The sequence below is a fragment of the Saccoglossus kowalevskii genome, chromosome 6, assembly GCF_978046115.1.
Source record: "Saccoglossus kowalevskii chromosome 6, keSacKowa6.1, whole genome shotgun sequence".
Taxonomy (NCBI): Eukaryota; Metazoa; Hemichordata; class Enteropneusta; family Harrimaniidae; genus Saccoglossus; species Saccoglossus kowalevskii.
The window spans coordinates 28,796,969-28,817,214 of record NC_140646.1 but is presented as its reverse complement, the minus strand read 5'-3'; the positions used below and the strand labels follow the sequence as shown (position 1 = coordinate 28,817,214).

The following is a 20,246-nucleotide window of genomic DNA, read 5'->3' as shown; positions in this document are numbered from 1 at the left end:
GTCGTTTTTTTCAGATCTGATTCAAAATGGCTGACTGGCAGCTATTTTGTTTTAATGAATAGCTTTGACTGATTATGTTCAAATTTTATATATTCAATATACATCATGTCATAGATATACAGATGTATTGGGTTTTTTTGATAAATATTTTTCATTACCCATAAACAAAAAAATTACAGGACTTTAATAAATACAGTAAATACAGTAATAAACAAAACCAACAATTAATGAAGACAGATTACCATGTAACTCCAATTGTATTAAAAAATGTGGATTGTAAATTGGAAGATGCACAAACCAACATTAGGTAAAGTTTCCCCACTTCACCTGAAACAATTCGATAGTGCTATTTTTACTACATATACAATATTCCATTTCTATAGTTTCCATAACTTTTTTTTCTACCAGACGAAATGAAGGTGAAGTGCCATTTAATTTACAGGAATAAATAATTTGTTTAGTTATAATAATGATATGGTTCAACAAACTTGAGAACTGATCATCGCCCAGCAAAATTTGAATATCTGTGAAAGTGTCTGGGGTATTTAAAAGTTCACCCCATCTATTACATATTGATGTCCAAAGAATATGTTGTTAATGTACAAACCAATAAGCAATTCTGGTCTAACAAAAAAGGGAGTACAGCCTCTCCATTCTGGTGGTATAGCAGAAATTATGCCGTGCCAAAGGAGATATTGTCTAGGAGTAAACCCAATTTCTTGTAGTTGTGTCTAATTTTTTATTTTTCCATTTGAGATATAAAGGTCCGAGATATAGACAATGCCCTTTAAAATGAATCTAGATAACACACACTCTTGTTATCAATGAGAATGTTGGCGTTATTCCAAATTATATTGTTAGCAACTGTTTGAACTGGTTGCTGGCAATGTAATTTCCACCAACTGCACAATAAACTGATAGAAAGGGGGTAGAGTAACAGGTAATAGCTCAATTTTATAATTACATCTAAAAATCAAGGAACCACCAAGGGAAAGCAGATAGTGTGATAAAAAAAGTTTCCAGGGATGATTAATTTTTGGATTAAGAAATCGCTGAACCCATTTAACTCTGAACGCGTGATAAAGAGCAAAAATGTCCAGCATATTTAGACCTCCCCGGTCAACATCCCCAATCAAAGTGTTACGTGCAATTCTGTCTGGGCCTTTCCAAATAAATTTATGAAGTTTATTATTTATTTTTTTAATATCCGCCATTTTGACAATTATGAGATTAAATATATAGAGAAATTTTGGAATAACCAGTGATTTAATAATTTGAATTTTGCCAATAAGACTCTGACTACGCGAGGACCAAAGATACAAACATTTATTAAGAGAGTCAATAGGAGCTTCCATATTTAGTAGATAGGCACTCTCGTATCTGTAAGAAAATTATATACCAACAATTTTGATTGGAGTTGATGGCCAGAGAACCCCAAATGGTTTATCCGTACGAGACCTCCAGCACCCAAGCCACATTGCCTCTGTTTTGTCATAATTTACGTGTAACCCTGAATATGTCTGAAACTTGTTAAGAAGGGAGAACAAATTAATGCAGGAAAGTTTGTCCGAGAGAAAGCAGGTTAGATCGTCAGCAAATGCAGAATACTTAACCCCCTTGCCCTGGATATGAATTCCATGAATAGAGTCATCACATTGCAGTGGATTCAAAACTAATTCAAGTGACAAAATAAAGAGGGCGGGCGAAACCGGGTCACCCTGTCTAACTTCCCTTCTTATATCAAAATAGCCAGTGCTTAGACCTCGGTTCATCACACAGCTGGAGGGGTTATTGTAAAATAATTTGATCCAGTTAATAAGGGAAGGGCCAAAATTATAACTGTTAAGGGAGTGGAAAATAAAATCCCATTCCAAGCTATCAAACGCCTTTTGAAAATCAATGGCTATAAGTATTCCTGGTTGATTAGTATCTTTGGTGTAATGCATAATTGATTCAATAAGGCGTACACAGTCCCCAATTGATCTACCCTTAATAAAGGCTGACTGCGTTTCATTAACAATTTTAGGAAGACTTTTATCAATTCTTGTGCAATGCATTTTGATGCAATTTTGTAATCAGTATTAAGTAAGGTTATTGGTCTCCAGTTTTTGATAAATCTTTTATCTTTCCCCTTTTTTTTCGATGAGTGTGATAACCCCCTGTTGTTGACTGTTGCTAAGTTTACCGTGCATATATGCAGTATTTAGGGAATTTACGACAATTTCTCCAATTAGAGGCCAAAATGTGCGGTAAAATTCTGGTTAATCCATCATTACCTGGGGCTTTATTGCTTGGTAAACACTTTAGCGCTTCAAACGCCTTGTTCATTGTGATAGGGCCTTCACACGAATCTCTTTCCATGGAATTTAATTTGGAGTGGGTTGTAAATATATTGTCCATATTTAATTGATTTATCCGTCTACTGCGGTATAAATAAAAATAAAAATGTTTAATTTCTGCTTGAACATCATTTGCATTATGTAGATATCTGTTGTTACTGTCAATCAGCATAGGAATTTGTGATTTTTTTGCATTATGGCACTCAAGACCCAAGAAAAATTTTGTATTGTTTTCACCCTGTTCGTACCAGCTTGTACGGGATCGGATTATTGCTTCGTTTGTAATGTACGCATATTCCCCCTGTAATTGTTTTTGTGCGTTTTCGAGCTCATTTTGAATATTGATAGTTGGACGGGTTGACATCAATTTATCTAATTCCGATAGTTTATTTTCCAAATCACGTATTTTATCTTTCCTGGCAACTGCTTTTGACTTGCTATACTTTATTGTACAGTTTTTGATTTTGTATTTAAGAAATTCCCACAAGAGTATACTGTTATTTTGTCCAAACTCGTCAACCCACGTTTTAAATTTATCCTGAATTAGATTAATAAATTTTGTATCGTCTAAAAAGCTATTATTGAATTTCCAATATGATGTTCCAAGTCTACAATGGTTATCACCAATGGTTAAAGTTATAGCAGATTGGTCCGAAAGCACACAGGGAACAATGTCTGCGGCACTCACTGCTAATTGAATCGAGCTACTATCTAAAAATAATCTAAACGGTTCTGTATAAGCCTAGATGTATTGGTTTGATGATCTGATTCAAATTGCTGGCCATTTTTGTGCTAAAAAATTATCAAAATCAGTATATCTGTTTTGTTTTTGACTCCCGTGTGCAAAGCACACTGGGAGTCTTTGCAGTTAGGGCTTAGTGTGTCTGTCTGTCTGTCTGTCTGTCTATTCTGCTGATATCTCAAGAACCATACATTGGTTTTTGATAAAACTTGGTGCATAGATGCTCTGGGTCAATGCGCAGATTTGGTTTTGGTAGAAATCCGTGAATAATAATTACCTAATTTGCATGATAATTAGGTAATTTTTAACTGTTCCGAGACTGTTTCACTGATATCCAAACAACCACTCATTGGATTTTGATGAAACTTGGTACATAGATGCTCTGAACTTATGCACAGTTTTGAGTGAAAATCTGTGCATAACAATTACCTAATTTTTAAGTGTTCCATGACTTCCATGGGGGTCACTCTATATGATGTTTAATACTACCCCATGTGCGTTCCAAATTTAGTGGGAAAGGCATTGTTTTTCACCTTCTAAAGCGGGCCCGCGCGGGAGGTAAATAGGCCCTATTTAAAATGCTAATACAATAGGCCCATAGGAATATACTCACAGGGTTGCTGCGCCCGTTGTAGGCCCCTCTTGCAACAACTATTCCATACACCGCCCTAGGCCGAATTGGCTGACCCATAAAGCAATGACACCAAGGAGTTGCATACACAGTAACCATTAGTTTGTTTGAGTTGATCACACTCCACTTTTTAGCAAGAATGCACATGGTGTAAAGTGTAAGACACCCCCCCCCCCCGGAGCCATGACTGTTCCACTGATATCTAAGCAACCATTCATTGATTTTGATGAAACTTGGTTCATAGATGCTCTAACTAATTTTGATTAGTTTTGGGCGAAAATATGTGCATATTAATTACCAAATTTGCATAATGATTAGGCAAGTTTCAGCTTTTCCACTGATATCTCAAGTACTAATCATCACATTTTAATGAAACTTGGTACATAGATATCAAAGGACACTGCACAGACCTGATAGTTTTTAGGGTAATATCAGTACATTGTACATAATTTTATTCATTTTCAGCTTTTGATATTTCAAGTACTAAGCATTACATTTCAATGAAACTTGGTACATAGATCCTCCAGGACTATGCAGAGACTCGATTAATTTTGGGTTAAAATCTGTACATATTAATTACCTAATTTGCATATTTAACCAATTTTGAGCTTTCACGCTGATATCTAAAGTACTAATTAGTCCATTTCAATGACACTTGACACAATAAAAATGCACCTGATAAGTTTAAGGTAGAAATCTGTACTTTCATATATCAGCCAATTTTCAGCTGTTCCACAGATATCTCAAAATCCACTTTAAATATAAAGAAACTTGGTACATGGGTGGTCTGGGATGCTCCACATACAGTTAGCAATTTTTACCTTGACCATATCATAGATGAAAGGCAAGGAATATGAAGGGGTAAATGTTTGTTCTTGTGTCATTGTTGTTGTCAACGTTAACTTACAATAACCAGTTTTTATTAGCTCCACTGTTGACTGTGGTTCAAATATCTGTAGAGCAGACCTCCATACACCTGCATGGTATCATGAACATAAACAGTAACCGCAGAAAAAACAAAAACAGTTTGAATCTTTATAATTTTTATTGCAGATGACGCAATATAAAAAACGTGGATTAAATAATGGTTAAATTGCAAAGTTATAAACATGGTAAACGGCATTTACAGTAAAATGAAATATACTGCTACTTGAGAGTTGATGTATATACACCGCTTGAATCTATTTAGAATATAAGGAGGCAAAATTTAGTATAAAAAGAAATTACAAAAGTTGATTTCTTTACACAATATATGCAATGCACATTATTTTAAACGGTAACGAACAGCAACAATGGCAATGGTTTACAATTGTAGGAAAATAAATAAAGTAACAAAATTCCACAATGTCTATAGTTGGCACACATGATTAGAAAGTAAACAAATCAACACTACAGGTTGTAGATATTTTAGACAAGCCAAAACTGTCCATCTTATGTAAAAAAAATGTGGAAATTATTAATAGATTACACTTACAAGCAAAACAAAGTGTTAGGGGTAAGCAGGTCAAATACATATAACCTCAATGTGCCACGACTAACATTTAGGGCAGACATGTATTCATAAGCACTGTTGGCTTTTAACAAGTAAATATGTATATAAAAGCACAGCGATCACATCCACTTATAGCACTGTGGCCACACACACAAATCCACATATAGCACAGTGGCCATACACACCAATGTATATATAGCATAGTGATCACACACACCAATGTATATATAGCACAGTGGCTATACACACCAATGTATATATAGCACAGTGGCCATACACACCAATGTATATATAACATAGTGATCAAACACACCAATGTACCAGTGTATATATAACACAGTGGCCATACACACCAATGTATATATAGCATAGTGATCACACACACCAATGTATATATAGCACAGTGGCTATACACACCAATGTATATATAGCATAGTGGCCATACACACCAATGTATATATAGCATAGTGATCACACACACCAATGTATATATAGCACAGTGGCCATACACACCAATGTATATATAACATAGTGATCAAACACACCAATGTACCAGTGTATATATAACACAGTGGCCATACACACCAATGTATATCTAGCACAGTGGCCATACACACCAATGTATATATAGCACAGTGGCTATACACACCAATGTATATATAGCACAGTGGCCATACACACCAATGTATATATAACATAGTGATCAAACACACCAATGTACCAGTGTATATATAACACAGTGGCCATACACACCAATGTATATCTAGCACAGTGGCCATACACACCAATGGATATATAGCATAGTGGCCATACACGCCAATGTATATATAACACAGTGGCCATACACACCACTGTATATATAGCATAGTGATCACACGCATCAATACAGACATAGCACAGCAATGTATATATTGATTTGATGGAAGAATTAATCTTTGAGAATTTACTAAATCAATACACACATCAACCACAATAATGCAAACTGTCTTTTGCCAAATTTACATTGTAGCAAATGAAACACATATCAGGAAAATCAAACTATCATATTATCTCTATCTTTTGTCAAAATAAATATATAGCGCACAATAAATGCAATGTTAAGTTTAGTGGGTTTCTTTTGAAGATGCGCATGTAATAGAGCAAATACAGTAGTCAATATATCTGTTATAAATGAGCTGCTTATAATTGTTTCAGGATAATTGACATATGAGTGTCCCCAGTCATTACCCCAAATCTATCACTATAAATAAATAGATCATTCTTTACTTTTCTGTCAGGTGACTTTTTCTACTTTAATTGTTAAATGAACACAGCATTCCTGTAATATTGACCGAAAGGTGAAGAATTGTCAGACTAGATATCAAATTATTACATACCAGTCATGTATAATGGTATTGAAACTCATCAAGGGCTGCTGAAAGAGGGAACCACGTCATATGAATGTTATTATCGTTAAATATCAACCGATAATAAATGGGTAAGTCAGACCAGCTGATTGTTGTTGTTGTTCTTTTTCGGAAAATGTTAATGGTGCATAGTCTTCTCAAAGCAACACTATCATAAAGTACATAATACAGCAAATACAATTATTGGCAGTTTTTCAGTGAATTATTCATTTCATATCACCTACTAAAGTTTGTTTCAAAATGTGTTAAGTAGCATATAGTTTAACAACCATCCAACTAATGAACTTTAATTTTGTACTTGATCAACACTAAGTATGAACCCAATTATAAAATGGTATGATTTAATGAAACGGCATCATTAAAGTTGAATGTGTCTGTACAGAAGTTTGTACAGAAATTTATGTGGTTGATTCTGTTATATGACAGAGAGAATCAATAAATTAGAGCTGTGTTATTAATTTCATATCATTTGATTGTACAACATTTATAAATGCTGTATGGGTTCTACAGCAAGATGGAATAACAATGTAAGAAAAATTAAGATTGTGAAACAAAAACTGACTCTGGAATCTATCATGCCACTGATATCAGGGGTTTGATATCAATGAATCCAGTTCCATCCAATCATTAATGCATTTATTGAAGTCATGATTAACCAATCACACTAGCATAATTTACTCAAAACCTTAAACTCAAAACTGTCTATGAGAAAACTAAAGAGTGAAAAAACTATGATTTAAAATAAATAGGATTATCCGATTTTTATGACAGTGGATGTTTGGCAGGTATATCTCAAGTGAGAAGAGTTGCAATTTCATAATGCATTTTAACACTCATGTAAAGCAAATGTAAATGTATGGCTATAAATGCTACTAACATAAACACTACTTTGTACAATTTACAACAAAATACTATTTTTAAAAACTCCTGAAACTCAAGACAGAAAGAATGGAAGTAACAAAATAGGATTTGGGAATTATTAAAGTTTTTATAGTCAGCTAGATAACAGAATCCTTATCCAGCCACAAGTCTTATCCAGCCAGTTACAAGACAGAAGTCTTATCCAGCCAGTTAGAGACAGAAGTCTTATCCAGCCAGTTAGAGACAGAAGTCTTATCCAGCCAGTTAGAGACAGAAGTCTTATCCAGCCAGTTAGAGACAGAAGTCTTATCCAGCCAGCCAGAGAAAGAAGTCTTATCCAGCCATTTAGAAGACTGATGTCCTAACCAATCAGCTAGAAGACAAACGGAAGTCTTATCCAGCCAGTTAGAGACAGAAGTCTTATCCAGCCAGTTAGAGACAGAAGTCTTATCCAGCCAGTTAGAGACAGAAGTCTTATCCAGCCAGTTACAAGACACAAGTCTTATCCAGCCAGTTAGAGAAAGAAGTCTTATCCAGCCAGTTAGAGACAGAAGTCTTATCCAGCCAGTTAGAGACAGAAGTCTTATCCAGCCAGCCAGAGAAAGAAGTCTTATCCAGCCAGTTAGAAGACTGATGTCCTAACCAATCAGCTAGAAGACAAACGGAAGTCTTATCCAGCCAGTTAGAGACAGAAGTCTTATCCAGCCAGTTACAAGACAGAAGTCTTATCCAGCCAGTTAGAGAAAGAAGTCTTATCCAGCCAGTTAGAGACAGAAGTCTTATCCAGCCAGTTAGAGACAGAAGTCTTATCCAGCCAGTTAAAAGACAGAAGTCTTATACAGCCAGTTAGATACAGAAGTCTTATCCAGCCAGTTAGAGACAGAAATCTTATCCAGCCAGTTAGAGACAGAAATCTTATTCAGCCAGTTAGAGACAGAAGTCTTATCCAGCCAGTTAGAGACAGAAGTCTTATCCAGCCAGTTAGAGACAGAAGTCTTATCCAGCCAGTTAGAGACAGAAGTCTTATCCAGCCAGTTAGAGACAGAAGTCTTATCCAACCAGTTACAAGACAGAAGTTTTATCCAGCCAGTTACAAGACAGAAGTCTTATCCAGCCAGCTGAAGACCGATGTCCTAACCAATCAGCTAGAAGACAAACGGAAGTCTTATCCAGCCAGTTAGAGACAGAAGTCTTATCCAGCCAGCTGGAAGACCGATGTCCTAACCAACCAGCTAGAAGACAAACAGAAGTCTTATCTGCCAGCTAGAAAAGAGGAGTATTTATCCAGGAGCTAGAAAAGAGACGTTTTAATCCAGTAGCTAGAAGCCACAGTACTACCTCAAGTGTATACCAGGGGTATCAATCATGATATCTAACACAATTAACATTTACACACTGCCTGAATTTAGTTTAAGACCAAGCACAATTCATTGCACATTACATCAATGAGAAAACTATACACTATAATACAAAAAAATGTTGTGCATTTATAAAATAAAAAGAGCACCTTTACAATATATGAATATATATTTAAGAGTCCATTATAATGTCTACTTTGCGTATATCCACAGATATATTGAAGTACAGTGAGTGTACACTTATGGTAGCATGGCCGTACATACAGTTACTTAACCCATCATATCGATTCCTCTCTTTCGATTTCCATAGTAGAGAAAATCTGTGAATGAAAAGCAAAAAATTAAAGAAATAATCAGAAAGGAACAAACCAAAAGTATGAACATTGAGAACATGAACTCATAAAAATGTGTTGTAACCTAAAATCAAAAATACTCTACAATGTACTTATGTAACTAAACTCACACATGTTATACAAAGAAGATTTATGCACACGAATTACCAACTTGTACTGCAATTTGGTCCAATTAAATGAGCTAATTTTCATCAATAATTTCAGAAAATTCTTGGATTACTTTACAGTCATTTTAGTCTGAAGAAGTAGTTGATATTTTTAACTCAATATTATACCAGAATAAGTTTTGATAGCTAAATGTACAGTGCATGACACTCCTTTTTAAAAATAACTACTCTTCAACGAATCATTCATAAGTTTCCAATCAGACTTATTGGTTCTTTAAAAAATAACCACAACCAGACTACACAAAACATTATATAGCATCTCTTACCTTGCTAGATTTTGTGGTGTTCCTTTATGATGATGTTGAATTGATTTATAATATCCTATACTACCTACAGGCCTTGACACTTCATATCCAGCAAATGACACTCTATTCCACAAGTCATCATCTTCTCCACCCCAGCCCCAAAAACTGTTTGGAAAACCGTTGATTTTAGACATCTGTTCTCTTGTAAGACCACTGACACCACCAAAAAACTCAAAGTAAGGTAACCTGGAATGCAAGTAAAAATAAATGTGACCCAATTTTGATATACCGGATAGACAGACTTTGGACATTTTTATAAGTAGAATTATAATCAGCTGACCATCCTGAATTAAACATTGACAATAATGTACACAGTATTATGCAAATTACCTAATTAGCATGCATACAATCAGGTCTGGCATTTATGTACCTAGCTGTTTCACAAATTTCATTTCAATCCAGCTAATGAGAAATAGCAGGATACACAGAATTTATTAGCTTCTGTGTCTAGTTGGAGACTGAAAAGATTGAAATAAAATCTGACCAGGCATACAGGTTATGAAAGACAAATGCATCTATTTTTATATTAGGACCTAGAACACAGACACACATTTTTAGTATTCAGCGGAGCTGTCAAATGTTCATGATCAGACGTTGCTGTGGTTCAATTCATAATAATAAAAATAACTCTGTAATAGTCCTATTAAATATAAACCGCGTTTTATAAAACAATGTATCAATTTGATAATTGGGGTCAAAAGCTCAAGTTTGGGGTACAGTTTATTACCAAACGCTTCAGCGTGGTATTAAGAGTTTGTTTTCAGGGGTGGGTGATACCAAGGTGGGAAATGGATGCACATATGGGGTTAATTCCTTGAATTGCAATATAGAGGGTTCAAGCTGAAATACAATATATAGTGTTTTCATGTTTCGTCTGATATTTCTGTGGTATTCTGCTGCTGTAAGTAATGCACGATTTGTTCCGAAATTCAGTATATTGTGTGTATTCCAGGGTTATTCGTTTTTTGCTGAAAACACCCCTATTTTTTTAGTGGCAGAGTCGAATAGTCTGACTCCCACTGGGAAATCTGCATTGTTGCTTGAATGTGAGTTTAATAATTAAACACCTTTTCCAGACCGGCGAAAGAGTATACAACAGCCAATTTTTAACAGCCTGTCACGTGATTTTAGTCTGAATGTCAACATGAAGAGGCTAGTCCATTTTACGCAGGAGTAATTGGGAGTAGAATATGTGAGGGATAATATCAACAGAGATGTGTATAGTGAAAAGTAATATCTATCCTTCATTTGCATCTCTGAGCATTTCTGTTTTAGTATATTGGTTTGAAAATGTTGAACTTGCATGATTTGCAATGTGTTTTTTTAATGGGACTCCCCTATTGATCGAATCCCGGGTTTGAATGAGAACGGCACACCACGTGATTCGTTTGAATACAATGCTGAAGGCAAACATGCCGTGTTACTGTGGTACTGCACTGACGGGATGACTTACTGGTACTGCATGCTACAACTTCGCTTGTGATGTTGCTTGTTAGCCATGGGATTACATGAATCTTGATTACCAGTCAAATGTTGCTCATTTGACGTTGGTAATCTTTATTTGGAACTGAGTAACTTCCTGGTACTTCGTACTATGATAAAAATCAGTCAACATACATCAAGTTCTCTCAATCGTAGTATTCCATGTGATGTACACCTAATATGCCAAAAATGTTGCTGAACGATTTGAACTGAATAAAAATAGCAGACGAAAATTTGTTTACAAAATAAAAATACTTCGGTTGCCAATGAAAACCGGTAAAAAACAAGCAATATGTTTTCCGCTGTTATCATGGAAGGGACATGAACGTGAAGCTAACGTCTGTTTATAACTAAAACCGGGCACCTTATACGAGGTTCGCAAAATAACATGGCAGTCATTAGAAGTCACTTTATTTTATTGTTAGGACGTATTCAGCCGTTAAATGTATTATTTCCAACCGTTTTGCGATAGTATTTTCTAGATTGGAGGCAGCATTTACATTTTATTCAAAGTTCAAAGCTGCGTTGGGATTCCGTTGACAGTGGTAACAATGTCGGCGCCGGTGATCTCTTACCAGTGCGCAAGGTAGCCACAATAAAAGGCATGATCATTTGGGCACTGCTATTACAAGACTTTGGCTGTTGCCATGGTAGCGGTGGGTCAGGATTGTTTTTCCAATTAGTGATGGTACGACCTGCCTGTCAAGTATGAACCGTGACAAAATCAGCCAAGCCAAAAAAAATCACAGAAGAGTTAAAAAGCCATTCCTGCTGAACAGTTACTCTAACTTCGGGGTCAACTTTCTCATTAATGAAAACAGATATCAAAAATTCAAATAGTAACTTTTTGCCCACACTCAAGCCGAGTACAATGAGCTATGTCTGAGGTGTTGTATCACAGGGAGTTGGACAAACTTATGTATTTTAATAAATTATTGAATAATAAAATGTTATATAACTTTTCTTTTTACCCCCCTCCCCTTCCTGGTATCTATTTCAAGTATTTTTGTCAGGTTCAAATCGCTCACCAGCATTTTTGGCATGTTAGATGTACATCACATAGAATACTAGGATTGGGAGAACTTAATGTTTGTTGACCACCTGGAATCTGAGTTTTATAAATCTTGAAGGGTTCTCGGAAGATCCACCCGCTGCCTGGACCCGCAGTGAAATCTCCGATTAATATGGAGCCGCAACCATCAACATCGATATACCATGAGGTTTCTGTTGGCGACGTCGCGGCGTTACTCAGTTCCAAATAAAGATTACCAACGCCAAATTAGCAAAATTTAACCGGTAACCAAGACTCAGTCCATCCACGACAAGCAAGCAACATCACAAACGAGGTTGTAGTGTGCAGCTCACGAGTCAGCGATGACCGATTTCAACGAAAGTCATTCCGTCAGTGGAGTACTGCAGTTGCACGGCATGTTTGCCAATGCACAGATCTGTGGAGGAACTTTTAACTTCAACATCAACCGTGTATCGTAGTCGCCCAGTTTAAGTTCTGGTTCTGTCGTGGTCCCAACTAAAGGGCGACAGTCGTCGTGTCGCGTCCTGTTCGATATGGGACTCATAGCAACGTATACAACGCGTGTAAAATACATTGTTTATTTACATGAAATTCGAACACGCGCTGCGCTACGACCACCGCGCTTAAACATCCACGAGTTATTTATTCGGACAATGACTTAAATTAGACGTCTGATTATTTTATTTTCACACGTACAGCGACACGCGTTCTACACTGACAAGCGTTGCTAGGTCGCAGCACTGTCTTGGAGCATATTAATGGGCAATTGGGTTCCCCGATCTAAATTTCTATCCCGGTTTGTTGCACGTTCTTTTTTTAATATGAAATAATCAAATATGGGACATGTGTATAATAACAGAACCCCACACCCTCCCCGTGGCTTCGCTCGTGAAAGTACGGCAGCAGGATACACCGCATCACTCGTGAAAATAACTTCCATACGCAATGAAAGCCACGGGGAGGGTATCTGTCATAATACTTCATTATCACTGAAAACATTTTTCCCCTGAAATAAATTCCAGTGAATATGCCATTTCCCTCATACTCTATTGAGACACAGCGCAGTGAAAATTGGATTCACATGTAATGCTTGAAAACATGTCAGAAAAAATAAATTAAGTGAAATTCTACGTGACTTCATAATAGTTGGAAATGAACACATTACACCCGACCCTACCACTCTATATACAATGTAAACTACACCCCAAAACATCCTTTCACCCACAGTTACTACCGTGTTTCACCAGTGTATTCTATTTGACGTCAGGAGAAATTGAAATAAACAAATTAATTATAATTTCAGCCTCTAGTTGACCACTGATTAAATAAACTACCTCGTCTTTATGTCAACTTGCAGTTATTCGTTGCCTACACCAGTGACTTCAAAATATATGTTTCAATCCCAGGAATTTCACTCGCTGTTAATTGCATGGGAGTGGCAGTCTTTAATGAATTTCTATTGTCATGTCAATTTCTTGCGATTACTCAAACATTAAGCTGTAACCACATACCGCCTAGGTGCTGTAATTAAATCCTGGTGTAAGCACCATATGAACTATGAACAATGCATGTGAAGCCAGCTGTGGGGTATATTCAATCCTATAGATTTCTCATTGTTTGGTAACTATTTGCTGCAAATGCAACAAAAATCAATATAAAAAATATTACCCACACAGTATTCTACAGGTTACTTGTACTATGTATATATTGCAATCACTAAATGGGCGTGGTCATTTTTTCCCACAACACATGCACAAAACAAACAATACAGAATAATCTTTTGAATAGACATCATGGAAGAGTGAAAGGTCTTAATTTGGTTCTAAAATAGGCGTCACAAAATGTTGAAAAATTACAGTCAATCGAAAAAACACATGATAAAAAAAATACTCAGTATATTTAATGTAATATGCATTTATATTTTTAATTTAACGGAAAATATATTCTAAAAGAAGTTTCAAATAAAAACAAACAAGAATGCATTGCTTAGTAGCAAATGATCACAGTATGGTAGCGCAATCCAGTCATGCTGCATTTCACAAGTGAATAACTTACTTGTTTTCGTAGTGTTAAAATTATTCATTATTACTCAGTAGTGATTATAATAATGTACGAAAAATAAATTCGCTGAATGCAAGTAAAATTCAGCTTAGTTTCACTGTATGCAAATGATTTTGGTCACATGTAAATGCTCGATGCAATACGATACGATATCCGCCATGTTTTTTTCCGATGCACACAAGACCTGGAACTGTGTTTATTGACCGCATAAGTCAAATTGCTAATTAACCAATCAAAATGCTGGATGGTGCCAACGTTTTCAAATTACCATAGCTCATTTAAATATGTTAATGACAGTTCAGATTTACTGATGTTGAAGTGCGACGGCATGAAATTAGTTGTTTTCAAAAGACAAACTGAGAATTGAAGAAGAATTTAATACTTTTACAGTGATAACAGCTCATTGTTGAAAACTTTCGAAACACTGACATATTCATAAGGTGTATTGACAAAGGTTGCCGCCAGAACAAAAGCACTGCGTGTCTGACATCTTATTACCGCTGAGCAATAAATAGGTGTAAATATTTTTTTAGACACATGGTCGAAACAATTGAATAGGATTAGAAACAATGTCATTTTGGACCAGAATGTTGACACAATGAAGTCAGTCACGGTCTTGTTGAATTGGGGGTGTGGTTAGTAATAGGTACTTTTCATGTTTTCAATCTTTGTTAAGAACTCTTTAACCCTGAAGCCAGAATTGAGGGTGCAGTAACTATTACATATGCGGTTCATATTTAGATTTTTACGGTACTCATTAATTATGCACATATCATTGAGAAAATAAGGTAAACCAGACTAGGGTAGATGATTTTCAGTACCGAAGGTCTTCTTGGAATCATGAATTTCCAACTGTTCATTGACCGGCTGCCAAATATTTACGGCAACAACTAAACATGACACTATTTTTTCTGAAGCCCAATAAATGATTTATGAATGTCAAGCTCTGTTCTATTTTTCAAATCATGTGTCCCGTTTTTACTATCACAGAGGGACTGGCTTTGGCATCGTTGTTTTTGGAATAAAAACCACATCAACATTTTCCTCGCTTCTATGCTCTCTCTTTGTTCAAAGGCGTCAGCATTGCCCTTTTCGTGTAACTGTTTCGATAATCATTACTGAAAGGAGTGAGTGGCCCTAGATATAAGCAGAACACAGTCCGCTCTATCAGCTAAATTCACATAGACTAATTTTCTTTGAAACTGTTTGTTTCTCTTACTTTGTTCACAGTAACACTTCTATCACAATTCCATGGGGTTGATGTACTAAAATGAATGGGTTCAATTATCAGTGCTCACTGATGATGTCATTGAATGGCCCTCTAGAGACGAAATAACGCCATGCAAAATTGACGTTTGTCGTCTACTTCACAGCCCGTTTTATACTCAATATTTAGGGCATTTTGCAGCACATACAAGTTGTTTTTATCACCAGAATTCATTAACAGATTTCAAATTTCATGTACGGAGTGACAAAAGCCAGACCTCTGCTCCCCTTTAATAACCTAGTAATTACTAGCATCACACAAAAATAACAAATTCCCAGAATGTTGGATGTATGATAACAGTCAATAAATAACCAGTCTATGAGGAAAAAAACTAATTATCAAGTATGATGAAATAACACATTTACTCAGAATTTAATAGCTGGATATAAAATAATTGAAGTATACCATAATATATTACCCATTATTGATTCTGTTGATATTTACTCTTCATGTAATTACATCGTAAACCAATACTTGGAATTTGCAATCAATAACACATTATAGGATCTGTATATGCTGCCCATAATATATCTAATTGGTGTAGCATCCAATTAATTTTAAAATTACATGAGTGAAAATTTACTAAAAACTGATAGTCCTATTCGATGTGGGACTCGAAGCATCATACACATCACATGTAAAATACATTGTTTGTTTACATGAAATGTTAACACACACTGAACGACCGTTATTTAAGAACACTGACAAGGATAAAATTCACAAAACTCATGCAAGGTGGTTGACAATATATAAACCACATAGTAGATTTTCAAAATAATTTTTTTTTTTATTATTTCCACGAAGCTTATTTACAGCTACAGTACAGTTTTTGCGGAAGCTTTGGCTTTTGTGGCATCATTGTTGCCTAAGCATGGCCTCATTGTTGCCTCAGCATCGCATCATTGTGGCATCAGCTTCGCGTCATTGAAAATTGAAGCTGTATTCGCCTTGCTTATTCTGTGGTATCATCATGGCCTCAGTTTCGCAGTCTCATGGCATCAGCTTCAAAGTATTGTGACATGAGTATGACACGGAAAGGCAGTAGAGAAAAAACACATGTACAGAATCGATTTGAAATTCAAGGTGGTAAGGGGAATAAAATAATATGACCAAGGGTAAAATGACATTTTAAAAAGATATCTTGTTTAATTATTTAATGTTGCGAGTATTGGGTACCAAAAACTTTGTGAAGTACATTGCAATCTGCAAGGTGACGAGTGTCATATTGACTGCAAGGAAAATCGTGATAAATTTAAATCACACGATGCAATCGTCGTTCGGATACAGCGCAATTTGCTATACAAAATGAAACTGTTCTTGTTATAAAATTACCTTATTTTGTTCATTTTATTTGCTGGTAAGAGAAAAGATTCAGATTCCTCATTTCGGTGGTATTTTTCTGTGTTTCGTTTAGTTTTAGCAGAGTCCGATCCCATGCCCGGACTACTAATACAAGCAAAACACACGTACGCCACCTGGTGCATCGGCGTTGTCGCCTGCCATCTTGATACAAAGTTCCAAAACAAGTGCGTACATTTCTAACTATGATTGGATGGTTGTGGTGGCGTCGGTCTGGTAAAATTTTACATTCAATTTTCAAAATTAAGTCACGATCAGTGACCTAAGCTTGACCTATACGTACAGTATTCTCACAAAAAATATTTTCGAATAAAAACGAGCCACATGCCCTGTAAAAAATTGAATAGCACTTGACATGCAGAAATAATTTATTGGGCTTCAGAAAACAATGTGTCCATTTAGTTGTAGCCGTAAATATTTGGTGACCAGTCGATGAACAATTTGAAACTCACGATACACACGGAAGTCATTCGATACTGAATATCATCGACCCCAATCTGGTTTACCTTATTTCCCAACCTGCAAAACTGATTTGTATCTCAGCGTAGTTTTTTTTCTTCTTTTTTTGAACTGAGGTCAAATCCCAGCCGTTTGTCAAAATATACCGATGTTTTTAGTGAATAATTGTGAAGCACAAACAAACTATTTGAATCGACGCAGGAGATTGGATGGTACAACGACCCTTAAATTAGCGTCAAATATGCTTTGTTACAACATCATTGATTGGCTGAGAGTCACCTGATCGGAGCACACAACCTGGGTCACAGAACCATACTTGTCCGTATTATCAACAGGACTTTGCGAGAGAACCACACCCACACTTTCAACCATTTTAGCGCGGAAGTTGCCAACAAATGTTGAAAAACTCGTGAATTTTATGGATTTGAATAAAATAAAGCTAGCGATTGGTAAGACTGGTTAATAATGTATCCCCCGATGCTCTTCGATTTTTTTAAATTTTATTTCAAGGTGAGAAATGGATAATTGAAGTTCCATTGATTTCAAGGCGACTGTTTCATCGCGACAACTCTATGCCGTGTTGTAGTTTCGCGAGGTAAAACAAAAATATAATAAATAGTACTTGTTTAATTATTTGGTTTTACAGCCCGCAAATTACGGGACATGATCCCCGTGAATTACAATAAATAGATGCTGATTGTGTTGAATGACAGACGTCGGGACCGTTTGGAGAAACCAACGGGGATATTCCAAACAAATTATTGGGACACGATCGGTAGACATTTCAAACAAATGAAATTATTAACGAAAGACGAGATTTTTCCAGATATTTACAAACATACTGTCATACTAAATATATGAAAAACTGACAAATACACAAAGAGATATTAGGTTTTATTTTAGCCTTAGAAATATTTTCTTTCACTCAGTCCATGCATCGGACTTCTATTTAGCTTCATGGTCCTTCGGCTTGTCTTCTCCTTGGGGGAAATAACAATAATTATACAAATCGTAAACTCAACACAGTCAGAAAAAGAAACCCAGACAACCATGTCGTACTTCTGTTGAAATATATTTTGTAGCCGTGCGTCACGTCAGAATAAGTTGTTTAAAATAAAAAAGTCAATCCCAGCCAAATCTAGGTCAAAGGGTCAGATTGCGTGCATATAATTATAGATAGTTAAAACAAAAAGTATTTGAACTTTTGACGGTTGTTCAACATCTATGCACGGTTACTAGTAACCGTGATCTATGAAAACTAGAAAATTGTTAGTCGTCCGAATTTTTGCACAGTCGAAAATAAAGCGGAAATTCAACAAGCGGTCGCAAAAGCGAGCGATTGAAAAGCGGAAGCGGACGAGAGGTTGGGCGAAATGAGCTCTGTACTTCTTTGTTTGATGAAGCAATGCTGATGCCACATTGTCACCATAATGAGGCCACAATGAAGCGAAGCAATGACCGCCTCAACTTTTTATGTCGCGACATTGAAGCGACGCTGAAGCCATAACAATGCCATAATAATGCGATGCTGAAGCGAAGCTGACGCTGAAGTGAAGCCAAAGGTTTCGCGAGAACTGTACTGTAGGACTCAACTATTATTAGTTCTTACCTGTAGCCATACTTGTCTAAACCTCTCACAAAGTGTCTGGGCATTGTACCACAACCATAGTAGTTCCTATCATTCTCAGGTATGTGATCAACATCATGGAAGAGAAAGCAATCCCAGTAATGAAACTTGAGTGACTCTAGGAAGCCAACGTTGAATAACATAGCCCTGTTAAAACTCTCCTGATTAGCCTATGAAAGAACAAGATGATGAAATGACAACACAGGTCAATTTTTAATCAACATGAAGTGTTGACAGCATAGTAAAAAACAGCTGATATTGAACTCTTGAAGCTAGAAAATTTTGCAATGTTTGGTTTTACTATTACATGATACAATCAGGAAATTATGTGAATGTATTTTAAACGTCATTATTTCAAAATGTCCACACAGACATTCAATATAACACAATAATGTCTTGCATTATTTCTCTCAAACGAGCGAAATCTCATGGTTGATCAGTACAAACACAAAACAGCAATTTATGAAATCTAGAGCTCAAATAAATCATCATGATTTAGATTGTAAAAGTTAATTTTCAGCCTTCACACATCTTTCAACTTATTGAGAACCTATACTAGCACTAAATCAACAACCTCGTACAAATTCCAATTTTCAAGCTATGCAAACATACTGAACTACTTTTAGTCAGTATAATGTATTGTAGAAGGCAATGTCACAGTGCATCGTCTCTCTCTCAAAATGAAACACCCACTGTAAAAAAACAAACAAAGATAAGCTCCGTCGTTAGCAATACACATTTCAATTAAAGAACTGAAGATATTATTAGAAAATGAACAATATGTATAGTATCAAAGCAATCGAACTTGAAAATATTCGAAAATATCACTTTTTACCAATAAAGACAAAAATAATCATTAAAACTAAAGAATGGAAGATATCATCATCAAATGAACAAATCTGAGAGAGGTCCACATGTAGTATCTATATATATAATAGCAAAGCAATCAGACTTACAGTTTTCAACAAGAAGTCGAAAATATCACTTTTTACCAAAAATATTCACCAAAATTAGAGAAATGAAGATATCGTCACAAAATGAACAAATCTGAGAGAGGTCCACATGTAATACCTATATTTGTAATTTTAAAGCAATCAAACTTGCGGTTTTTAATAAGAAGTCGAAAATATCACTTTTTACCAAAAATATTCACCAAAATTAGATAATTGAAGATATCATCATGAAATGAACAAAGTCTAAGAGCGGTCTACCCAAGTTACATATACACCAAGTATCAAAGCATGCAGACTTGTAGTTTTCAAGAAGAAGTTGAATCAAAGAAAGCTTAGAAAGAACTCCCGTGT

At 35.7% G+C, this 20,246-nt stretch overlaps 1 protein-coding gene across 1 annotated transcript in view; it reads right to left on the bottom strand.

The window, feature by feature from the left end:
* Positions 1-4,738: 4,738 nt before the first annotated feature.
* Positions 4,739-20,246, bottom strand: part of LOC102808999 (beta-1,4-galactosyltransferase 5-like) — a 39,720-nt gene continuing 24,212 nt past the window's right edge. The window contains exons 5-7 of the mRNA XM_085500318.1: positions 18,925-19,112; positions 9,616-9,840; positions 4,739-9,149 (exon numbers count right to left, since the gene is read on the bottom strand). Of these exons, the coding sequence (XP_085356444.1) occupies positions 9,002-9,149; positions 9,616-9,840; positions 18,925-19,112 (561 nt within the window). The 3' untranslated portion in view covers positions 4,739-9,001. The remainder of the gene's footprint in view (positions 9,150-9,615; positions 9,841-18,924; positions 19,113-20,246) is intronic.